Source organism: Balaenoptera physalus (genome assembly GCF_965194825.1).
Source record: "Balaenoptera physalus genome assembly, chromosome: 11".
In the NCBI taxonomy this organism is placed as follows: domain Eukaryota; kingdom Metazoa; phylum Chordata; class Mammalia; order Artiodactyla; family Balaenopteridae; genus Balaenoptera; species Balaenoptera physalus.
The window spans coordinates 74,514,127-74,535,649 of NC_138896.1; the positions used below are offsets into that span (position 1 = coordinate 74,514,127).

At 59.4% G+C, this 21,523-nt stretch overlaps 1 protein-coding gene across 1 annotated transcript in view; it reads left to right on the forward strand.

Moving 5' to 3' along the window:
- The window catches only part of DNAH1 (dynein axonemal heavy chain 1), a 91,002-nt gene that overhangs the window by 68,520 nt on the left and 959 nt on the right, over positions 1-21,523 (forward strand). The window contains exons 46-76 of the mRNA XM_082414565.1: positions 503-541; positions 3,041-3,219; positions 4,221-4,451; positions 5,131-5,327; positions 5,764-5,899; positions 6,795-7,003; positions 7,236-7,407; positions 8,405-8,596; positions 8,999-9,109; positions 9,909-10,094; positions 10,528-10,719; positions 12,137-12,304; positions 12,394-12,585; positions 12,765-12,896; positions 13,375-13,500; positions 14,144-14,263; positions 14,386-14,535; positions 14,630-14,790; positions 15,624-15,849; positions 15,987-16,182; positions 16,496-16,647; positions 17,177-17,373; positions 17,621-17,769; positions 18,021-18,175; positions 18,259-18,390; positions 18,780-18,950; positions 19,034-19,213; positions 19,282-19,458; positions 20,084-20,254; positions 20,373-20,503; positions 20,798-21,203. Coding sequence (XP_082270691.1) covers positions 503-541; positions 3,041-3,219; positions 4,221-4,451; positions 5,131-5,327; positions 5,764-5,899; positions 6,795-7,003; positions 7,236-7,407; positions 8,405-8,596; positions 8,999-9,109; positions 9,909-10,094; positions 10,528-10,719; positions 12,137-12,304; positions 12,394-12,585; positions 12,765-12,896; positions 13,375-13,500; positions 14,144-14,263; positions 14,386-14,535; positions 14,630-14,790; positions 15,624-15,849; positions 15,987-16,182; positions 16,496-16,647; positions 17,177-17,373; positions 17,621-17,769; positions 18,021-18,175; positions 18,259-18,390; positions 18,780-18,950; positions 19,034-19,213; positions 19,282-19,458; positions 20,084-20,254; positions 20,373-20,503; positions 20,798-21,203 — 5,336 coding nt within the window. The remainder of the gene's footprint in view (positions 1-502; positions 542-3,040; positions 3,220-4,220; positions 4,452-5,130; positions 5,328-5,763; positions 5,900-6,794; positions 7,004-7,235; positions 7,408-8,404; positions 8,597-8,998; positions 9,110-9,908; positions 10,095-10,527; positions 10,720-12,136; positions 12,305-12,393; positions 12,586-12,764; positions 12,897-13,374; positions 13,501-14,143; positions 14,264-14,385; positions 14,536-14,629; positions 14,791-15,623; positions 15,850-15,986; positions 16,183-16,495; positions 16,648-17,176; positions 17,374-17,620; positions 17,770-18,020; positions 18,176-18,258; positions 18,391-18,779; positions 18,951-19,033; positions 19,214-19,281; positions 19,459-20,083; positions 20,255-20,372; positions 20,504-20,797; positions 21,204-21,523) is intronic.

Sequence of the window (21,523 nt, forward strand, 5' to 3'; positions counted from 1 at the left end):
CATGTGGTAACTGCGGAATATATGATTTATACATATGTATACATGTATTTTCATCCATATAAGTACACGCATATATGGTAGAAAGGCTAGTGAAAGGATGTTACTTTTGTAAATCAGGAAGCGCCACCAAGATAGAATGGACAAAATGGTCCTGATCTTCCATGGAGCTTGAAGAAAAGTCTGTCCCAGGATGCAGTTTCCCCCAACCAGTCCACTTCTTACATAACACACACTGACCTTTGAACTCCACTTGGCACTGTGCCAGGTGGTGGGTGATGGGAGTCAGGCCTTCCCTCCTCTGGCCTGGCCTGCCCTGCCCCCCGGGGCTATAGGCCAGAACTTGCCCCCATGCCCAGCTTGGAGGTGGGGGCCATGTGGCTCTGAGGAGGGGGGTGATGGTCAGTGGCTGCTCAGGGGCTGCCCAGCTGAGCACAGCCGGTCAAGGTGGGCAGCAAGGGACCCACCTAACTCTGAGCCCCGTGTCTCTCCTTCAACCCTCTAGATGGACTCCTCGGAGAAAAGAGTTACCGGGAGCCCGTGCGTAAGTGCAGGCCTGGGCAGGGCCTGGGAAGGCCTGGATGGGGCAGGGGCACTGGTTCCAGGGGGAGTCCTGGACCAGTTGGATGTCGTTGAGGCCGGGTCCCAGGGGCCACAGTGAACCATCCTCAGGCTCCTGAGGGGACCTTGGGCCACTGCTAGGTTGCCCATCACCGACGGCCTGCATAGGCTCATTCACCGTTACATGGCCGGTCAGTCTTTCAGTGCCTGGGTGAGTGTCCGACCCATAGTAGAAGCAAGGTGAATGCAAGTTGAATGAATGAATAAGGAATCCAACAAAGTCCCACCCTGTGTGAAGAAGCAGAGGCTGTGAGGAGAGGGCATGAGCCTGGAGCCAGGAGCAACCTGAGCTTGTGTTGGGCGTCCCCAGTGTGGCAGCGGATCTGCTGCTTATTGCAGCAGGGTGACTGGCCGCTCCAGACCTCCTCAGGCCTCCATATCCACTGCTGACCTGCACCCAGGCCTCCCTGGGCCCTGTCTTCTCTCCTGTTCCTGCGAACAGATTTCCCTGCTCCCGTATGAGGCCAAGCCCTCCTCTTAGGCCTGAGTCCCATCCCCTATTGTCTGCTTGACAGCCACCGACATCAGTGTTCTCTTCTCCACTGGGCCATTCCATCAGCGTGAAGACACGCCCCGATTTCTCCCATCTTAAGAACAAAACACAAAACAAGCCCCTCTCTTGGCCCCTCCCTACCCCCTCCCCCAGCCTTGGCTCCATTTCTCTGTCACCTTGAGAGCAAAACGCCCCAAGAGCGTTTTCTCCTCCTGCGGGCACCAGCCCTCCCTCCCACTTTCTCTTGAGCCCCACCAGTCCCCGGAGAGGGCTCTTGTCACCAGCAGCCTCACGGCGTCCAGACCAAAGGTCAGCTGGGTCTTCACCTTTCCCAGGCTGTCAGCTGTCTGGGGGGGTCACCCCTCCTCCTCCCAGTCACCTTCCTAGGTGGGCAGGGGGCTTACTCTCAGCCTCTCCTCCCTCTAAACACACTCTTCTGCAACATCATCATCCCGCCCTGGCGATAAACTCCTCAGTGCGGATGCCTCTGAGTCTGTGTGTTCAGTCCAGACCTCTTGCCTGAACCTCGGACCCACGTCTCCTCTTGAATGTCCACCGGGTGTCTCAGGCTGAACATGTCCAAACCCGAGCCCCTGACCCACCAGCACCTGGCGTTCCACTCGTCTCAGCTGATGGCCACTCTCTGTCCTTCCACTCGCTCAGGACAAGGGCCTTGGCACCATCGGGACTCGCTCGCTCTCTTTCTCTCTCAGGAGGTCCTGCTGCCTCTCCCTCCAGAACCCGTCCTGAATTGTGCTGCTCAGCACCCCAGCCCTCACTCATAGGCCACTGCAGCAGCCCCCCACACCCCGGTCTCCCTGATTCTGTCTTCACCCCCTGCATCTGTCTGTCTGTCTGGAGGTCTATCCATTCTCCACTTGCAGCCAGAGGGACCCATTCAAATGCTGAATCAGATCACATTCCTCCTCTGCTCAACCATCTCATGCAGACTAGAGCCCAGGTCCCGGCAGTGGTGGGCACCCCTCGTCACTGTCTGCTCTCACCACCCCCTTGCTAAGTCCTTAACCCCCCCAGGCATGCCCGCCTCAGGGCCTTTGCCCTGGCCATGCCCTCTCTGGAACACCTTCTCCAGTTCTGAACCTGCTTGGCACCTCAAGGCTTCGGGTCTCTGCTCAAGTGCCCTCCTCTGCAAGGCCTCCCCAGCATTTATGTCAAATCCCCCAGCCCTGGCTCTCCCCAAACCTCTCTCCACACATTCTCCATCGCCTGTTTACTGTCAGTCGGTTCAGAGTCTGTCTCCCCCCAAAGAAAGTCAACTTGTTGGGGGTGAGGAGCGTGTCTGCTGGGGCCACCCTCCGTGCCCAGCACCTAGAACAGTCCCTGTGGTAATGGGTGAGCCCGCTTTGGGGCTAGTGAGCCGTCCTGCCCCTTCTTTGCTTCTTTCCCTCTTCTGGGGGCTCCCTCTACCCCAAATTCCCAATGACAGAATTTTGGTTCCCAGCAAAGAACTGGATCATTTTCAAAGCACAAGCAAATAGGTTACGTTAGTGGTGAAAATGCAAGGGGGTGATAAGCCCCCAAGGTCATGGCTGAGCCCCAGGCCTCCACGTCCACTGTGGTGCACTCCTGAACCCCGTGTGGGCCATGCAACCCTCCCCATGCACAGCTCAGAGTGGCATGTTTCAGGTCTGGCCCCATTAGTGTTCTCAATTCCATGAATGTGTCCCAGTGCCCCAACATATGGACAGGCTATATCAGTGATAAGGATATAAAAGGGGGGAGCTCCGGGTGAGAGATTCCTCACCCCATGGTGGGGGACACCAGGAAAACCTTGCTGGGGAAGTAGCATCCGAGAGGGCTGCAGAGTGGGCAGAATCCAAGCATGCAGGCTGGGGAAAGGCGTGTGCAGAGAACACAACACCGGATCTGCAGGGGCTGTGACCCAGGGCCACTCTCCTGTTCCCACAGCCGGGGCCCCCAACATTGCCCACTTCACGGATCCCCTCGTGGAAGCCACCATCATGGTGTACTCCACCATCACCTCCCAGCTGCTGCCCACCCCAGCCAAATCCCACTACACTTTCAACCTGAGGGATCTCTCCAAGGTCTTCCAGGGCATGCTCATGGCCGACCCGGCCAAGGTCGAGGTGAGGACCGGTGGGCCCTCTCCCCAGTGTCCAGCAGTGGAGTGCCCACACTGCCCTCACAGTCCTCCCTGGTTTTAGGCCTTCCTACCCAAACACTCCTCAGCCTTGATCTGGCCAGGCCCTTGGGCAGGGGGTGGAGCTGGGGACATGGCAACAAGTACCAAGCCCCCAGGAGCCCTGCCTTCATGCAGCTGAGTCCCATCTTGCAGGTGAAATCCACGCCTAGAATGCTGGCTGTGATGGGATCACACAAAAGCAGGAGCCAGGGCATGGCAAGGGAGGGAGGGTTCCTGATGGAAGCCCTGTGTGTGAGAAGATTGAGGGGAAGAGTGAGTGGTACCAGGTGGAAGGAGCAGGAGTGCAGCGGGGAGCAGTGTCAGGTGTGCTGGGCAGGCTCTGTGGGCTGCAGGGGGAGAGAGTCCTGAAGGTGATGGGAGCGGAGGGGTGGGTAGGGGGCAGATTTGCACTTTGGGATGGGGAATGGATGGGTCAGTGTGTGGGCCCGGCATCAAGGGCATAGTGTGAACAGGACAGATGCCAGCCCTGGCCCTGCCCAGCTATAGCCAAAGGAGTCGAGAGAAGAGCTTTGGGGCTTCCTGAGGGCGGTCCCGTCACCCAGGGAGAGGCAGGGAAGTCAGCATGGAGGTGGCAGCAGGATGGGGGTAGAGTCAGAGGGAGCTTTGGAGTCAAGTGAGTGGTTAGATGTGGGGTGTCGGGAAGGTATAAGGAGAATCGGGCATTCCTCTTGGGCTTGGGGTTTGGGGAGCTGTGGGGACCCTAAGAGGGGAGAAGCTAATTGAGCTGGGAACCCCGCAGGCACAGCTGGGCCTGGAGCTGGGGGTGGAGAGGCCCAGGCGTCAGCGTGTGGACTCCACCCTCTGTGGAGACAGCAGACACCCAGGGCCCTGGCCGGGTCTTGGTGGGAGAGCCAGGCCCAGGTGCTTTGAGAGGTGGCCGAGGGTGTGGGGCCGAGAGCAGGCACTGATGCTGGGCGGCCACAGGACAAGGTGCAGCTGCTGCGCCTGTGGTACCACGAGAGCTGCCGTGTGTTCCGCGACCGCCTGGTGAACGAGGAGGACCGCAGTTGGTTTGACAAGCTCCTGGAGAGCTGCATGGAGCAGTGGGAGGTGGCCTTCGAAGAGGTCTGCCCCTTCCAGCCCATCCTCTACGGGGACTTCATGTCGCCAGGCTCCGACGTCAAGTCCTATGAGCTCATCACCAGCAAGAAGAAGGTGAAGGGGCCTGCTGGGGCCCGACCCCCGACCCCCGACCCCCGGGACCCCGGCCCTCTGCAGCCACTGCTAAGAGACCACCACGCTCTGACCAGAGGGTCGGACACTGGTCTGGAAGGCCAGCTCAGGGACTTCAGGCCAGAAGTTGCCTCTCTGAGTCCCATCTCCTCGCCTGTCAAATGGGCGCGGTAGGCCCCGCTTGGCCCTTTCCTGAGGACAAGTCTAAGGTTCAACTGAGACAGGCTCTGTAAACAGGGACACGCTATGCCCACTTGAGGCACTATTATCCCAGCCACAGAGCCGCAGCAGGGCCCCGGGCGCTGCGAGTCTTGAGTCAAGACCCCAGGGTGGCAGGATGAAGCTGGAGTGCGGGGCCTCCTGTTGGTTTCTTCACACAGACCCTCTCCTAGCTCCCAGGAACTCCCACGGGGCCCCAGGTCGGTACATCCTGGTGAGCCCTCGAGGCAGCAGGCAGGTCTCTGACCCGACCCTCAGGCCTTGGTGTGTCCAGCGGGTCAGGCCTCATCCAGGCAGACCCGACATCTTAGGGCCAACATCCCTCTGTGCACAGAGGAGCAGGGCTGGCCGGGGGGACGGGGCGTTGTGCTCCCTTGGTGGGGGCACAGTGCACGGGGACAGAGGGAGGACCCCGCTCTCCCCGTTCCCCCCCTGCCGCCAGATGATGCAGGTGATTGAGGAGTACATGGAGGACTACAACCAGATCAGCACAGCCAAGCTGAGGCTGGTCCTCTTCATGGACGCCGTGAGCCACGTCTGCCGCATCAGCCGCACCCTGCGCCAGGCGCTGGGCAACGCGCTCCTGCTGGGTGTGGGTGGCAGCGGCCGCAGGTCCCTCACGAGACTGGCCTCGCACATGTGAGGGCCCCCAGGCGTGGTGGGCAGTGGGCGGCCGGTGGCAGACTCAGTTCCATTCATGTTCTTCCACATGTTCTATGCTGAGGCAGACGCACCTGGCCCACGGGCTTCTAGACCTGGGAGAGTAACCTGGGGTCCAAGGAGAGACAGCAGCAGTGCCCTGTGATGCTGCAGGGATGGGGGAGGGGTAGCTGCAGGCATCCAGGAGAGATTCCTAGAGGAGGTGGCCATGGGCCTTCTCTTCTAATCAAGGCTGGGAGGATGGAAGGGAAGGGCATTCCAGGCTGAGGGAGCAGCCTCAGCAAATGTCTGGAGGCAAGAGAGCAGGTTCAGGGTTGCGGGAGTCAGCAGGTCTGCCCAGGATGGGAACAGATGGCTGGGGTGCGGCGCTTGGCCTCAAGCTCTGGCATGCCTCCACCTAACCACCTGTCTCCAGGGCCGAGTATGAGTGCTTCCAGATTGAGCTGTCCAAGAACTATGGCATGACCGAGTGGCGTGATGATGTCAAGAAGGTCTTGCTCAAGGCTGGCCTGCACAGCCTGCCCATCACCTTCCTGTTCTCAGATACCCAGGTGCTACCACACGGGCAGTGGGCGGGATCCAGGGTGGGCTGGATACAACCCACCCCAGTGTGGCATCCTGGAAGGTGGTCAGTCCTTCATGCCCACGTCACTGTCAGTTGGGGTGGATCTTGGGAGGAATGGCTGGGACCAGGGGGAGGGGGCCAAACCTAGCCTGTCAGGGCTGGTGGGAGACATAGATCATTACTATGCCCCGAGGGTAAAGAAGGCCCCTGCCACCATGGCTGACCACAAGTGGGACCACACTCACTGGTCAACGGCTTCCTACCTCAAGGACCACAGGACTTGTGCCTGAGGTGCTGTGCCTATGGCCCCCTTCTTGGGGCTGCTCTGTCTGGAGCTCCCTAGATGAGGCCTCTCCCCAGGTCTGAGAGAAGGAGAGGTTGTGGGTCCAGGGCCTCAAGACAAACAGGGCAGTGCTTAAACCTGACTGGTGGTCAGGACTGGGCCGAAGCTGAAGCCCTGGAAGGCTCCCAGCCCTACTCCTATCCCCCGGGCTCCCCTTACATTGTCAGGCAAGTGAGGGTGCCCTCTGGCCATATGAGATGGGTAAGGACCCATTTCTGCCTGTGGCCTGGTTTTCTCCTGTGAGATGTAGAGAGGCCTGGCAAGAGAGGAAGAAGACACCACATCTCCCACCCAGGACCCAGGGCCCTTCCACAGCTCAGCAGTGATGTTCAGAGTCTCTGCTGTAGGACAGGTCTGGGTGTGAGTCCTGGACCACGACTTGTGTGGTCACTTGTGTGACCCTGGGCTTCTCTGAGCCTTAGTGGCATGGTCTGTGGAATGGGGCTCCTGTGAAGGTCCAGTGAGACCATGGTCATGGAGCGCAACACCCAGGGGCCATCATCAAGGCTCAGCTCCTCCATCCCCATCTTCCCCCCAGATCAAGAACGAGTCCTTCCTAGAGGACATTAACAATGTCCTGAACTCAGGCGACATTCCCAACCTCTACAACACGGATGAGCAGGACCAGATTGTCAACACCATGCGGCCCTACGTCCAGGAGCAGGGCCTGCAGCCCACCAAGGCCAACCTCATGGCCACCTACACCGGGCGTGTGCGCAGCAGCATCCACCTGGTGCTGTGCATGAGGTACAGGCGGCCATTGCAACCTCGCAGGGACAGTGGTTTTAGGTGGGGGGGCACCTGGGCCTGCCACAAGGGGAAGTGGCCTGGGTCTGGCCACCATGCCATTGGGTCCAGGCTGCTGTGCTGTTGTGTCCTGGCTGCCATGCCACAGGGCTGTGAAATGACCCTGGGTCCTGGGTTCCTGGGGGGTGTAAGTCTGTGTCTCAGGGCCTCATTTGGACCCCCACCTCCCCAGCCCCATTGGAGAGGTCTTCCGAGCTCACCTAAGGCAGTTCCCCTCCCTGGTCAACTGCTGTACCATCGACTGGTTTAATGAGTGGCCGGCAGAGGCCCTGGAGTCTGTGGCCACCATGTTCCTGAACGAGATCCCAGAGCTGGACGCCACCCCCAAAGTAATTGAAGGACTGGTAGGTATCTTGGTGAGGAGCAAGCCCTTGTGGGGGACTGTGTAGGTTCGGGCTTGGGGTCACCAAGGCCTGGGTAAGAGTCCCAGGCCCACCACTGATGGGAAGCCTTTGGGCAGACAGCTTTGCCTGTCTAAGCCTCAGTTTCCTCATCTGTATAATGGGAGTGCCGCAAGGTTGTCACGGTGACGCAGGAGGCTGGGCACACAGTTACACAGTCACTGTTTATCTTATTCCCTGAGGGCTCCATGGAAACTTTCTTTAAAGAGCCGCCTGATATAGGGACTTCCCTGGTGGACCAGTGGTTAAGATTTCACCTTCCACTGCAGGGGATGAGGGTTCAATCCCTGGTCGGGGTGCTAAGATCCCACATGCCTCTGTGACAAAAAACCAAAATGTAAAACAGAAGCAATATTGTAACAAATTCAGTAAAGAGTTTTTTTTAAAACAATGGTCCACATTAACAAACAAAGAGCCTCCTGATACAACCCAGAGACTACAGATGGGGTGGGGGGTAGATTTGTCTGGTCCAGCCTGAGAGAGTGATGGTCACCTGGGGGCCAAGAGCTAGGGTGAGCCCATTTCTGCCCAGCTGTGCTGAGGCCTTGGGCCCTCCCTCCCCACATCTACAGCCTCCGAGAGGGGCCCCACCTTAGGCCTTTCTGAGAGAGGCAGGTCATAGGGGCCGTGATAAGAGCACTGGGCCAAGAGCTGGGACATACCTGGGTCCAAGTTCAAAGTGAACTCTGCCCTTGACAACTGTGTGAACTTGAAAAAGCCCCTTGATTTCTCTGGGTCATGGGATTTTTCGTCTGCAGAATAGGTGACCTTTACCTGGAGGTCATGAGGATCATAGGAGAGAGTGAGTGTGAGGGCCATTGAGGTTCCTGCACGTGGCTCCCTCCCCAGAACCAGGCTTCAGTGGCTTCAAGGGCACCCTGGTGCCCCATCTTTGCTGGGGGCTCTACAAGACTGGCATCAGTGGTCTGCTCCCTCACAGATTCAGGTTTGCGTGTATATCCACCAGTCAGTGGCCAAGAAGTGTGTCGAGTATCTGGCCGAGCTGGCCCGCCACAACTATGTGACCCCCAAGAGCTACCTGGAGCTGCTCAATATTTTCTCCATCCTCATCGGGCAGAAGAAACAGGAGCTGAAAACCGCTAAGAACCGCATGAAGAGTGGCCTCGACAAGGTGGGCCGGGGTGGGGCCTTGTGGGCAATGGCTAGCTGCCCGTGGTTCTGCCCATGCAGTCTCAGTCCTGACCCCGGAGGCCCAGCCTGGCCTTTCAATTGGCAGCCCACAGTGTTTAAATGGGTGGCTTCCTCCCTCACCAAAAGAGCAAAAGCTGCTGGCCAAGGGCAAGGCCAAAGCAGGTCACCCCAAAGATTTTTAGGGGACTGCTCCCTTCCTCTGGGTCCACTGGGCAACCTGGGGGCCACTGAAGCTGCTGGCCACAGCCTCTCACTCGTGAATGAGGGCGGCCCTGCAGGGACTTCTCCCCTGCCCCCTCCAGGCCTAACTCACTCTCTGGTCCCCATCACACCGTCACACCGGATTTCCTCTCTGTGCCCCCTGCCGCCTCCCACCCCCCAGCTGCTGCGCACTTCAGAGGATGTGGCCAAGATGCAGGAAGAGCTGGAGATTATGCGCCCCCTGCTGGAGGAGGCTGCCAAGGAGACCACGCTTACCATGGAGCAGATCAAGGTTGGGGGTGCTCCTGGCCCCCTCCCTGACGGCTGACCACGTCTGAGGATGCTCGGCATCCCCATGCAACCACAAGATCCCTAGCTGCCCGGCCTCACAGGTTGCTTAGCCTCTTGGTGCCCAGTTCCCTCATTCAGTCATGTGTTCATTCAACAAATGCTTGCTCAGAACCTATTCTTTGCCAAGTGCTGCACTGGGCAGAGGATATGGTGATGAGCAAGACAAATCCAAACCCAATAATCACAACACGGACTGAGCAGCAGGGCAGCCACAGTTAGCGGTGCAGAGTCTGCCTGAGTCTCCCTCTAAGATCCTCTGAGTCTACAAGAGGGCCCACATTTGAGGGCCAGTCCTCACAGCAGCCTCCGCAGGTTTGCATATTCATGATGGCAGCTTTCTGGCAGAAACAATCATGTCCTGCTCTACAAAGGCAGTGGTATTGAAAATTTTTCCAGCAGATGGAAAGAAAGTGACTTGTGGGGGGGGAGTGCCTTTCTCTGTTCTGCATGGAGGTGCCCTGTGGGTGTAGGGGGTCCTGCCCATGGGGCAGTTATGCTCAAGCATGTAAAGCCCTGAGCCCCATGCCAGGCCCACGATGAGCACTCAGGATTGGAAGGGGTTCCTAGCACTCCCAGATCTCCATGGGCTGTCACAGCCGAGAGGGTCCTTAGAGAATGGGGCATCCCAACCCTCATTTCCTTCCACCTGGGGAGACTGAGACAGAAAGGAGAAAGGGGAGGAGGGCACACCTGTCCCTGACACGGGCCATCACTGGGTCCTCCCTACTTCTGGTTCCTAGGTGGACACAACCATTGCTGAGGAGTCCCGGAACTCAGTGCAAGCAGAGGAGATCAAGGCCAATGAGAAGGCCAGGAAGGCACAAGGTATTGCTGACGATGCCCAGAAGGATCTGGATGAGGCTCTGCCCGCCCTGGATGCAGCCCTGGCCAGTTTGCGCAACCTCAACAAGAATGATGTGACCGAGGTGGGTGGCTAGGCACCTCCTAGGCTTTTCTTGGCATCCCTCCCTGGAGCCCTCTTGGGTTCTGGCCCCTAGGCCCTCCCTGTACATATCCCTTGAGGGTCATGTGTCAAGAGATGAGGGCAGAACTAGAGCTTGAATCCAGCTGCCTGCCCTTACCTCCTTGTATCAGCCCCCAGGGCCCGGGCAGGTGCATGAGGAGGGCTTTGGGCCTTGAGAACTGAGCGTACAGGGCCTCGTGGCCAGGCCTGGGTATATGGGGGAGCAGTAGTTGCCATAGGCTAAGGCAGACCTCGGGGGATCCCCGGATGTGCCCTTGGTCTGTAGTGGTAGGGACTTGGTTGGTGGGGCCCACCCTGTCTGGCGGCTGTCCCTGCCTGGAGGTACCCACTCCGTGATGGACCTCCCCCTTCCCCACTCTTGGCCTGGCCCACAGGTGCGTGCCATGCAGCGGCCACCCACAGGCGTGAAGCTGGTCATAGAAGCTGTGTGCATCATGAAGGGCATCAAGCCCAAGAAGGTGCCTGGAGAGAAGCCTGGCTCCAAGGTGGATGACTACTGGGAGCCAGGCAAGGGGCTGCTGCAGGACCCCGGCCGCTTCCTGGAGAGCCTCTTCAAGTTTGACAAGGTGAGCGTGCCAGGCACCCGGCCAGCTGGGAGTGAGTGAGGGCAGGACCCAGCTGGGCAGAGAAGTGGGGAGAGGAACTGGCCCCCTCCCCCCCCAGCGCTGGGGCTTCCGTCCTATCTCACTCTGCCTGCAACACACGCAGCCCTGTGGCCACAGAGCTGATGGGGCCAGATCCTGGCCCAGAGAAGCTCTCCAGCTGGTGGGGGCAACAGACAGACCAACCAACAGATGGGTGTTGAGGAAATCAGGACCTGGGAAGTCTCCTATGCCCATAGGACATCACCCACAGTCACTCCAAGGCTCCGCAGCCTGGAGATTCTCTCTCCTGCCCTTTTCTCCCTGAAACCCCCATGGCGCTGGCCAAGACCTTCCCTGGCTGCTCAGTCATCGCCTCTCCCTCAGCCTCAACACCTGAGGTTTAGTGCCTGTCTGTCTCTGGATTTCTCTGCCTTCCTGTCTATCTGGGGTTCTCAGTATCCTTGGGCATGTGCTGTCATGGGGCTGCTTAGGGTTAGGTCAGCCTGGAGCCCGCAGCCCTCTTGGAGGGCCCCTTTCCAGCCCAGAAATTAGTCCCACACGGGCCGCCCCCCCCCCCCACCATGTGTCAGTGTTGGAGCCCTGGGCACGTCCCAGACTGCACTGGGAGGGCAGAGACAATGGCCCATCTCAGTGACAGCTGGACTCTGTATGGGCTTCCCCATCCCTCTAATTGAGCCCAAATCAGGAGGCTCACGGCCAGCACTGAGGTTCCCCTGGTCCCAAGCTCTGACCTCTGGGAGCTCATGAACAATACAGATTCCTGGGCTCATCCTGAATTACAGAGCTGGATTCTCCCAGGGTAGGACAAGCGCTCCAAGAGTATGGTGAGCTCTCGGGGTGGGGATTATTACATTTGAACGTGAGCCGGGGTGGGCATCAGAACCACTCACTCGTCTCCATATAGGCCAGGAAGGAGCCCTTGTCTCTAAATGGGTTTTAAATGGGGCCTGCATATTATCAGATCTTCTTTTTTTTTTTTATTTTAAATAGTTATTTATTTATTTAGGCTGCATCGGGTCTTAGTTGCGGCATGCATGCGGGATCTAATTCCCTGACCAGGGATTAAACCCGGGCCTCCTGCCTTGGGAGCGCGGAGTCTTACCCTCTGGACCACCAGGGAAGTCCCTGTATTATCAGATCTTGAGGTTGTGTCATTTCTTGAGAAAGAAAAATCTCTGATCATATTATTTGAAATCCTGGAATACAGAAGATCCTCTTCTGGCCAGCTTTTGTGGGTTGTGTTTATTCCCTAGGGAGGACACCTGTACTGAGGCCTGCACGGGGCATAGCGGCAGGAGCAGAATGCCCCTCAGCCCTGCAGAGCCTTCTCTGTCCTCCCTGGGAAGCAGCCCCCTGAGCCCATGGTTCCCATCCCCAGGACAACATTGGGGAGGCGGTGATCAAAGCCATCCAGCCATACATCGACAATGAAGAGTTCCAGCCGGCCGCCATCGCCAAGGTGTCCAAGGCCTGCACCTCCATCTGCCAGTGGGTGCGCGCCATGCACAAGTACCACTTCGTGGCCAAGGCCGTGGAGCCCAAGCGGGTGAGGGCTGGGTAGACCTGGGGGGCAGGGGAGGGGGCGTGGGCTCCTCTGGACACCAGGAAAGCTGGTCCTGCGCCCTCTGCCCACAGCAAGCCCTGCGGGAGGCCCAGGACGACCTGGAGGTGACACAGAGGATCCTGGAGGAGGCGAAGCAGCGCCTGCACAAGGTGGAGGATGGCATTGCCACGATGCAGGCCAAGTACCGAGACTGCATCGCCAAGAAGGAGGAACTGGAGCTGAAGTGTGAGCAGTGTGAGCAGCGGCTGGGCCGCGCCGACAAGGTGCGAGGGCCTGTGCTGTGGCCTGCCCCCCGACAGGCTGGAAGGGCCCGGGTGGTAGGGGGGTCCCAGGGTGGCTGTCCACACACCCCACACTGGCCACCTCGGGGACTGCACCAGGCAGGGACACCCAGGCCCCCGGCCCAGCCTCCCAGAACCCACCCCATGGGCTGTCCTTGCAGCTCATCAACGGACTGTCAGACGAGAGGGTGCGCTGGCAGGATACGGTGGAGAACCTGGAACACACGCTCGACAACATCTTCGGGGACGTGCTGGTGGCTGCCGGCTTTGTGGCCTACCTGGGCCCCTTCACGGTAAGGAGCCCCCGGCCCCGCCTTGAGGCCTCACCTCCACGAGGGGTGGCCTGAGGGCGGCTCTTCTCTCACTCATTCAACAAGCACTGCTCAGGCGCCCCGTCTGAGCCAGGTGCTGTTCCAGGCACTGGGGATATGGCAGCTCACAAAACAGCCAGAAAACCTGCTCTGGTGGGGCTGGCCTTCTAGAGGGAAGTGTGAGCTCACACTGCCGTGCTTGCTGTGTGCCTCTCATTCAATCCTCACAGCTGCCCTGACGGGTGGGCACTGTTGTTCTTATGCTGGTTTCACAGAAAAGGGGCTGAGGATTGTGGAGGCCGAGGATGTTCCCCAAAGTGGGGCTAGAGCTCAGGCCTCAGTCTCCATGTCTGAGCTCTGACCTCTGCACAACTGCTGAGCGCTGGGGTACATACAGGGGGAAGTGGGAGGGCATCGCGGCTGTCTCGGTGGGGTGGCCCTGAGTCTGGCATCTCCCCAGGGCCAGTACCGCACGGTGCTCTACGACAGCTGGGTCAAGCAGCTCACGACCCACCATGTCCCACACACCTCCGAGCCCACGCTAATCAGGACTCTGGGGAACCCCGTGAAGATCCGCTCGTGGCAGGTGCCCACCCCGGGGGGCTGGAGCAACTGGGCTGGGCCTGCAGTGTGGTTGGGCTGGGCCAGGAGCCTCCCGCCTCCCTCCCACCCTCTTTCCTGGGTCTGCTTAGAGATGCGTCTCCTGAGCCCGCCCGGGGCCAGTCAGAGGCTGGTGGGTAGGAGAGGAGAAAGCCGAGCGAGTGGCACAGATGCTGGCTAACTGTGGGCAGAGAGGTCAAGGGGTGCTTATGAGAGTGGGGGTGGGGTGGGAGAGCAGTGTCCAGAGTGAGGGTTACGAGGTCGTGTCCGAGCTAGACCCTGGAGGACAGGTAGAGCTGGCACAAGGAGAGAACCAAGAGGCTTAGGCAGAGGCTGAGCGTGAACACAGTCCGGGAGGGCTGATGGGCTTTACTGGCTCCGTGAAGATGGTCTGACTGAGCAAGGACTCAGTAGGCAAGAGGAACAACGGGCCCAGCGAAGGAGGGTGTTGGGAGCCAGCCAATAGGAGGGAGACCAGTACTGGGGGCTGAGACCTCAGGACTGCCCTCCACCCTCAAGAGGGTGCAGTAAGGAGAAGGGAAACACAGCCAAAGCACAAGGCTGGGAGTAGCTGATGTACCAGCTGAGCCTGCTGTGTGAGACTCCCGACCCAGCCCGGTCCCCCACAGGTTGCTGGCCTCCCCAACGACACACTGTCAGTGGAGAATGGGGTCATCAACCAGTTCTCCCAGCGCTGGACCCACTTCATTGACCCTCAGAGCCAGGCCAACAAATGGATCAAGAACATGGTGAGCCCACCCACCGGGTGCCACCACCCCACCCAGCAGGGCTTAGCAGGTGCAGGGGGAGTAGCTGAGCCTCAGGCTGGTTCTCAGCCCCCGCGGCCCCCACCCGCCCCCTGTGCCCACAGGAGAAGGACAGCGGGCTGGATGTGTTCAAGCTGAGCGATCGCGACTTCCTGCGCAGCATGGAGAATGCCATCCGCTTTGGCAAGCCCTGCCTTCTAGAGAACGTGGGCGAGGAGCTGGATCCCGCCCTGGAGCCCGTGCTGCTCAAGCAGGTGGGCCTGCAGCAGTGGGGGTGGGGGCGGCCCCCTTCCCCTGCCTCACTGGTGAAGCCCAGGCCACAGCGCTTGCCCATCCCACCTGCCACAGACATACAAGCAGCAGGGGAACACGGTGCTGAAGCTGGGAGACACGGTGATCCCCTACCACGAGGACTTCAGGATGTACATCACCACCAAGCTGCCCAACCCACACTACACGCCGGAGATCTCCACCAAGCTCACCCTCATCAACTTCACCCTGTCTCCCGGGTAAGCCCTTGGTCCCTGGGTCCCCCAGCATCAGCTCTGCCTCAGCCTGCCTGGCTGCCTCCTCCCACCCCCAGGCAGAGACTCAGTGGGTTTCCCCCTGAGGCCCTGCCAGCTTCCTCCCAGGCACTCTGCATTTCAGGTCTTTCTAGCCCCTCCACCAACTCCCTTTACTTGCCACCATTTCCACCTGAGAAACCCCACCCTCAGATCATCCTGATCCCTGGTCAGGAACCCCTCCCCCAGCCTCCCTGGCCAGCACTAGCCCCACCTCATCCAGATACCCTTTCTCCACAGCCCTTGCTGAGCCCTTGTGCACTCACCCCCAGAGCTGTCCTGGAGCCCTGTGGGGGGCATACTCTGGCTCCCTGCACCCAAGCCGTTTCCTGCCCTTGCTGCCCTAAGCCCAGGCACTATAGCTTCTGCTGACCACCCACATAGAGTGCTAAGGCCTCCATGCCAGTGGCCACTATGAACCTCTCCACAGACAAGGGGGTGAAAACATCTTTAAGTCCTGTCCCTCCCCATCACCCCCAGCCCCCTCCTGCTGAGAGGGAGTTTTTCAGAGACCCCAGCAACTCACATGTTCAACTTCCTGGCCCCTGCTGGGATTCCAAGCTGCCACCTGAGGTCTCACTGAGAACTGGTCACTTTCAAGCCAGGCTCTGCCTTAGCCCTGCAGCCTGAGACAGAGGCCAGGCCTCCCAGGCTGACACCAACAGGGATGCTAGGCTCTTTGGAGCCCCGGGAGCACAGGTACATAGGTGAGCAGGCTCAAGGCTGGCCCTCCAGGGCCCACCAGGTGTCACAGACATAATGTCCCCTGCCCCTGGCAGTGGTCTAGAGGACCAGCTGCTGGGCCAGGTAGTGGCTGAGGAGCGGCCTGACCTTGAGGAAGCCAAGAACCAGCTGATTGTCAATAATGCCAAGATGCGCCAGGAGCTGAAGGACATTGAAGACCAGATCCTGTACCGGCTTAGCTCCTCTGAGGGCAACCCTGTGGATGACATGGAACTCATCAAGGTGCTGGAGGCTTCCAAGATGAAGGCTGCTGAGATCCAGGTCAGCAACTGCCGGCCCACTCCTGCCTGCCTCTCCCCACCTGCCCCAGGCCTGCGCCCTATCCCCACCCACCTCTGCCTGGTGCCCTTTGACAACCTACCTGGGCCTGACCAGCTCCCCCTGTACTGCACCCCCAGGCCAAGGTCAGGATTGCAGAGCAGACAGAGAAGGACATTGACCTCACGTGCATGGAGTACATTCCCGTGGCCATCCGCACCCAGATCCTCTTCTTCTGCGTGTCTGACTTGGCCAACGTGGACCCCATGTACCAGTACTCCCTCGAGTGGTTTCTCAACATCTTCCTCTCAGGCATCGCCAACTCAGAGAGGGCAGGTAGCCCTGGCACAGATGCACATGTTGACACAAACACCAGGCTCTACCCTGGCACAGGTGTGACACACCTGGATGCATTTCCACAGCGGGCACACACACGTAGACTCACACCCATGTCCACTCATACACACCCTCATCAGACTTACACTACGTAAGAACACACGCCCCTCCTACCCTCCTCGGAGCAAATGCCCCAAGGGGGTGCCCAGACTGCCCCTTTGGCTACTGGGGAGACGGGCTGGGCTGGGCTGGGCCCCAGGGATCTTGCTTCCCTCCCTTCTCCCTGCACTGCCATCACCCCTCTGCCCTGCAGACAACCTAAAGAAGCGCATCGCCAACATCAACCGCTACCTGACCTACAACCTCTACAGCAATGTCTGCCGCAGCCTCTTCGAGAAGCACAAGCTGATGTTCGCCTTCCTATTGTGTGCCCGCATCATGATGAACCAGGGCAAGATCAACCAGGTGCGTGATGGAGGGGCGGCCAGTTCCTTGCTTGAAAACAGCCAGGAGGCCCTGGGTTAACTATGGCCCGGCAGCTCCTGTGCACGTCTTCTCAGAGCCTTGAGAGTGCTGGTGAGCACAGAGACAGTCCTGAGCCTACCAGCTCATGGTCTCATGAGCCCCAGGTATTTCGTGGTGCGTTGGAAAGCACTGAGAGTCACAGCCACCACTGCTTGAGCCCTCACTGTGTGCCAGGTGCTGGGATCACAGCTACCCTCTGACCTACCCCCACAAAACCCCTGGGAAGCAGAGTTCTGATTCTTCCTACTTTCCAAGTGAGGAAACAGAGGCTCAGAGAGGTCAAATCCTTTGCCTAAGGTCACACAGCCAGGGAAAGGGAAAGAGGTGACACTAACCCAGACCTGTGCAACTGCCACCCCCAAGGGGAGCTCCATTTCTCTGGCTGAGGATGGTAGGGGAGGCACTGCTGGGTGGGGCGCTGGAGGCAGGCCTCAGGGCCTGGGCACTAGCCTCCCCTGTCCCTTGCCAGAGCGAGTGGCGCTACCTCCTGTCCGGGGGCTCTGTCCCTGTCATGAGTGAGAACCCTGCCCCGGACTGGCTGTCAGACCGGGCCTGGCGAGACATCCTGGCACTCTCCAACCTGCCGGCCTTCTCCTCCTTCGCCCTTGACTTCGTGAAGCACCTATCGGAATTCCAGGCCATCTTTGATAGCCCTGAGCCCCACCGGTGAGCTGGGACCCAGGGCACAGCAGGGTGGGCACATCCAGGGGCTGAGACCCAGGAACAGGCTTGCCTTGGAGCCTTCTCTGAGGGGCCACACAGGGTTGCCCTGCAGCTGTGACTACGTCTCTTCCATGCCCCCGGCCATGTACCCCTGGACACCCCATTCTCCCCTGCTGTCCAGCAAGCAGAGACCCTGTGGCCAGTGCCCTCCCACAGGCTGGCTCTCAGGGGGACGTGGGCACTGTTGCAGGGCGCCCTTGCCTGGCATCTGGGACCAGTACCTGGACCAGTTCCAGAAGCTGCTGGTCCTCCGCTGCCTACGTGGGGACAAGGTTACCAATGCCATGCAGGACTTCGTGGCCACCAACCTGGAGCCACGCTTCATTGAGCCCCAGGCAAGTGCTGTCAGCCAGCACCTGGGCTAATCCCCAGCCTGGGTCCCAGGATCCTGGCTGCACCTGGACAGACCACTTTGCAGCCTTGGTCAGGCCAGGATCCCTAGCCACCCCAAAAAGCTCTGAGAGGTTCCAGGTCCCACCAGGAAGCCCCTCTGGGATTACTCTGGGGGCCCCAGGACCCCCCTACCTCTCCCTGGTTGCCTGCCCCTGAGGAGAAGCTCTAGGTGGCATCTCTCCCTGCCCTGCAGACAGCCAACCTGTCATTGGTGTTCAAAGACTCCAACTCCACCACGCCCCTCATCTTCGTGCTATCACCTGGCACTGACCCGGCTGCCGACCTCTACAAGTTTGCCGAAGAAATGAAGTTCTCCAAGAAGCTCTCTGCCATCTCCCTGGGCCAGGGCCAGGTAAGGGCAAGGGGGTGGGGGAGAAGGGAGCTGGTGGGCTGGGCCAGCTGGTCCCCCACCACTCAGCACTCCTGTCCCCACAGGGCCCTCGGGCGGAAGCCATGATGCGCAGCTCCATAGAGAGGGGCAAGTGGGTCTTCTTTCAGAACTGCCACCTGGCACCGAGCTGGATGCCAGTCCTGGAGCGCCTCATTGAGCACATCAATCCCGACAAGGTACACCAAGGGAATACAGTACATCCATCCAGGACTGATAAGGCTAAATGAGATCGTCCCACAGAGCACTCAGCCAAGCCACCGGCACACAGTGGGCGCTCAGGAAGTGACATATGTAACACATATCAACTAGATTAATCTTCCCAGTGGCCCCCTCAAGTTACTGCTACCAGTGACTCGCCCAAGGCCACCCAGCACAGACGGGTGACCCTGGGACTTGCCGAAGCCCATGTTCTTTACCAGTGGTCCATGCAGCCTGGTCTGGCCCAACCCAACCCAGGGGTGGAGTCAGGCTGAGGGTGGCCCAGGGTCCCTGGGTAGGAGGGAGCCTGGTGTTGGGGCAGCCACCAGGTACGGGTCTCAATGCTCACGTGGAGCGTGGCCACCAGGTGCACCGGGACTTCCGCCTGTGGCTCACCAGCCTGCCCAGCAACAAGTTCCCAGTGTCCATCCTACAGAACGGCTCCAAGATGACCATTGAGCCGCCACGCGGGGTCAAGGCCAACCTGCTCAAGTCTTACAGCAGCCTCAGCGATGACTTCCTCAACTCCTGTCACAAGGTGAGACACACTTGGCACCCCCAACCTGCCCCATCTCCATCCCCACCCTTCACGCCCCTCCGCCCCGCCCCCACCTCCGACAGGTGATGGAGTTCAAGTCCTTGCTGCTGTCTCTGTGTTTGTTCCATGGGAATGCCCTGGAGCGTCGTAAGTTTGGGCCCCTGGGCTTCAACATCCCCTACGAGTTCACGGACGGGGACCTGCGCATCTGCGTCAGCCAGCTCAAGATGTTCCTGGACGAGTATGACCACATCCCCTACAAGGTGGGCTGGGGATGGGCTGAGGGCGGGGAGCTGGGTGCCTGTGGGGGCCTGACCTACCCACCCCGTAGGTCCTCAAGTACACGGCAGGGGAGATCAACTACGGGGGCCGCGTCACTGACGACTGGGACCGCCGCTGCGTCATAAACATCCTGGAGGACTTCTACAGCCCCGCCGTGCTCTTCCCCGAGCACAGCTACAGTGCCTCGGGCGTCTACCACCAGATCCAACCCACCTACGACCTCAACGTGAGCACACACCGGGGCCGTGCTTCAGGTGGCCTGCCAGGCTGGGGTCCTGGGGTGCCGTGAACACCTGGGTGCTGGGAGACTTGGCCCCTATCGGCCAGTAGCTCCTTTTCATTGATTGATCCATCCCACAAAGATAGCCCTGGAGCTCAGGTTCTGTGGGCAGACGACAACTCCCGCCTCTCACCCCTGCCCGAGAGGACTTAGTGAGGCTGGGAGGGGGCGGGCGGCTCCTCTGAGGCTGCCAGGTGAGGCAGTGAGGCGGGAAGCAGCCCAGACCACAGTCAGGGAGGGCTCCCTGAGGAAATGATGCTTCAGCTAAGATGTGTGAGGAGCAGGCAGGCGCTGGTGGAGCACCCCAGAGTGTGGGTCAGCAGTGTAAAGGGCCTGTGGCAGGAGGGGCTGTGACAGGTTTGAGCAGCTGAATGAAGAAGCAGGGAGCTAGGCAGCAGGGAGAAGTGGGCTAGGAGGGAGCAGAGGCCATGGAGTCCCGAGGGTAAGAGGGAGATGCGTAAAGCTTGCAACCAGGGGTGACGAGTAGGGGATGTGCTCAATTGGAGGGCTGTCCCGCAGGCTGGAGGTAGAGCAGGGCAGGGGCTTCAGTCGCAGCCCTCCTACCCTCCAGGGCTACCTCTCCTACATCAAGAGCCTTCCACTCAACGACATGCCTGAGATCTTTGGCCTGCATGACAATGCCAATATCACCAGTGCCCAGAATGAGACCTACACCCTGCTTGGCACCATCGTCCAGCTGCAACCCAAATCATCCTCTGCAGGTGGCCAGCGCCGGGAGGAGGTTAGTGGCAGCAGGGGAAAGGGCCCAGTGGTTGGGCAGGACCAGTCTCCTATCCACCATCATGCCTGTTCCCCTGTGGGAAGGAACTCTGCGCATGTAGAATTCTTTGCACCCACAGATAGTGGAGGATGTGGCCCAGAACATTCTGCTCAAGATGCCTGAGCCCATCAGCTTGCAGCGGGTGATGACCAAGTACCCTGTGCTGTATGAGGAGTCAATGAACACGGTGCTAGTACAGGAGGTCACCCGGTAATCCCCTGCCACCCCCAGCCCTGAGTCAGCAGACCACTGGGCTGTAGAGAAATGACAGCAAAAGCTACACCAAGTGCTATAAACCCATTCTCTAACTCAGCCACATTTTTATTCCATTTTACAGATGAGCAAACCAAGGCCCAAAAAGGTTACATGACTTGTCTAAGGTCATACATTTACTAACAAGCCAGAGCTGGAATTGGTACTCAAGCCACTCGACCCCCCTCTATGCTCTTAGCCCCTATATTCTGCCATTGTTTTTTGTCTATGGCCTACAACTGGGGAGTGCGGATATGGCCACACGGCCCCAGACCACTGCCTTCCTCCTTACCACTGGCTCCACAGGTACAACCGGCTGCTGCAAGTGATCACACAGACGCTGAGAGACCTGCTCACGGCACTCAAGGGGCTGGTGGTGATGTCCTTGCAGCTGGAGCTGATGGCTGCCAGCCTATACAACAACACTGTGCCAGAGCTCTGGAATGCCAAGGCCTACCCATCACTCAAGCCGCTGTCCTCATGGGTCATGGACCTGCTGCAGCGCCTGGACTTCCTGCAGACCTGGATCTCCAAGGGCATCCCAGCCGTCTTCTGGATCAGCGGCTTCTTCTTCCCCCAGGCTTTCCTGACAGGCACCCTGCAAAACTATGCCCGCAAGTCTATCATCTCCATTGACACCATCTCCTTCGATTTCAAGGTCTGGACTCAGCCAGGGCCAGGTCAGGTGACAGGCTGGGGTGTGGCCCAGGCAGGAGGAACACGGAGGCCACAGCTGGCTGGCAGAATCAGGGGAGCCCCGAGAGGGGGTTGGGGGACAGGGAGAGCCAGGATAGAAGAGACCGTAAGCCCCAGGGAAATCCCTAGGGGCAGAGCACAGGCTGTAGGCTACCAGATGAAACAGCAGGTGAAGGGGGGAGGCAGGCAGAGCCCTCAGGAGGCAGCTGTGCCTCCTGACCCAAATCCTAACCCAGATTCTGGGTGTTTATATGTGAGGGGGCATCTGTGTGCCCACCACAG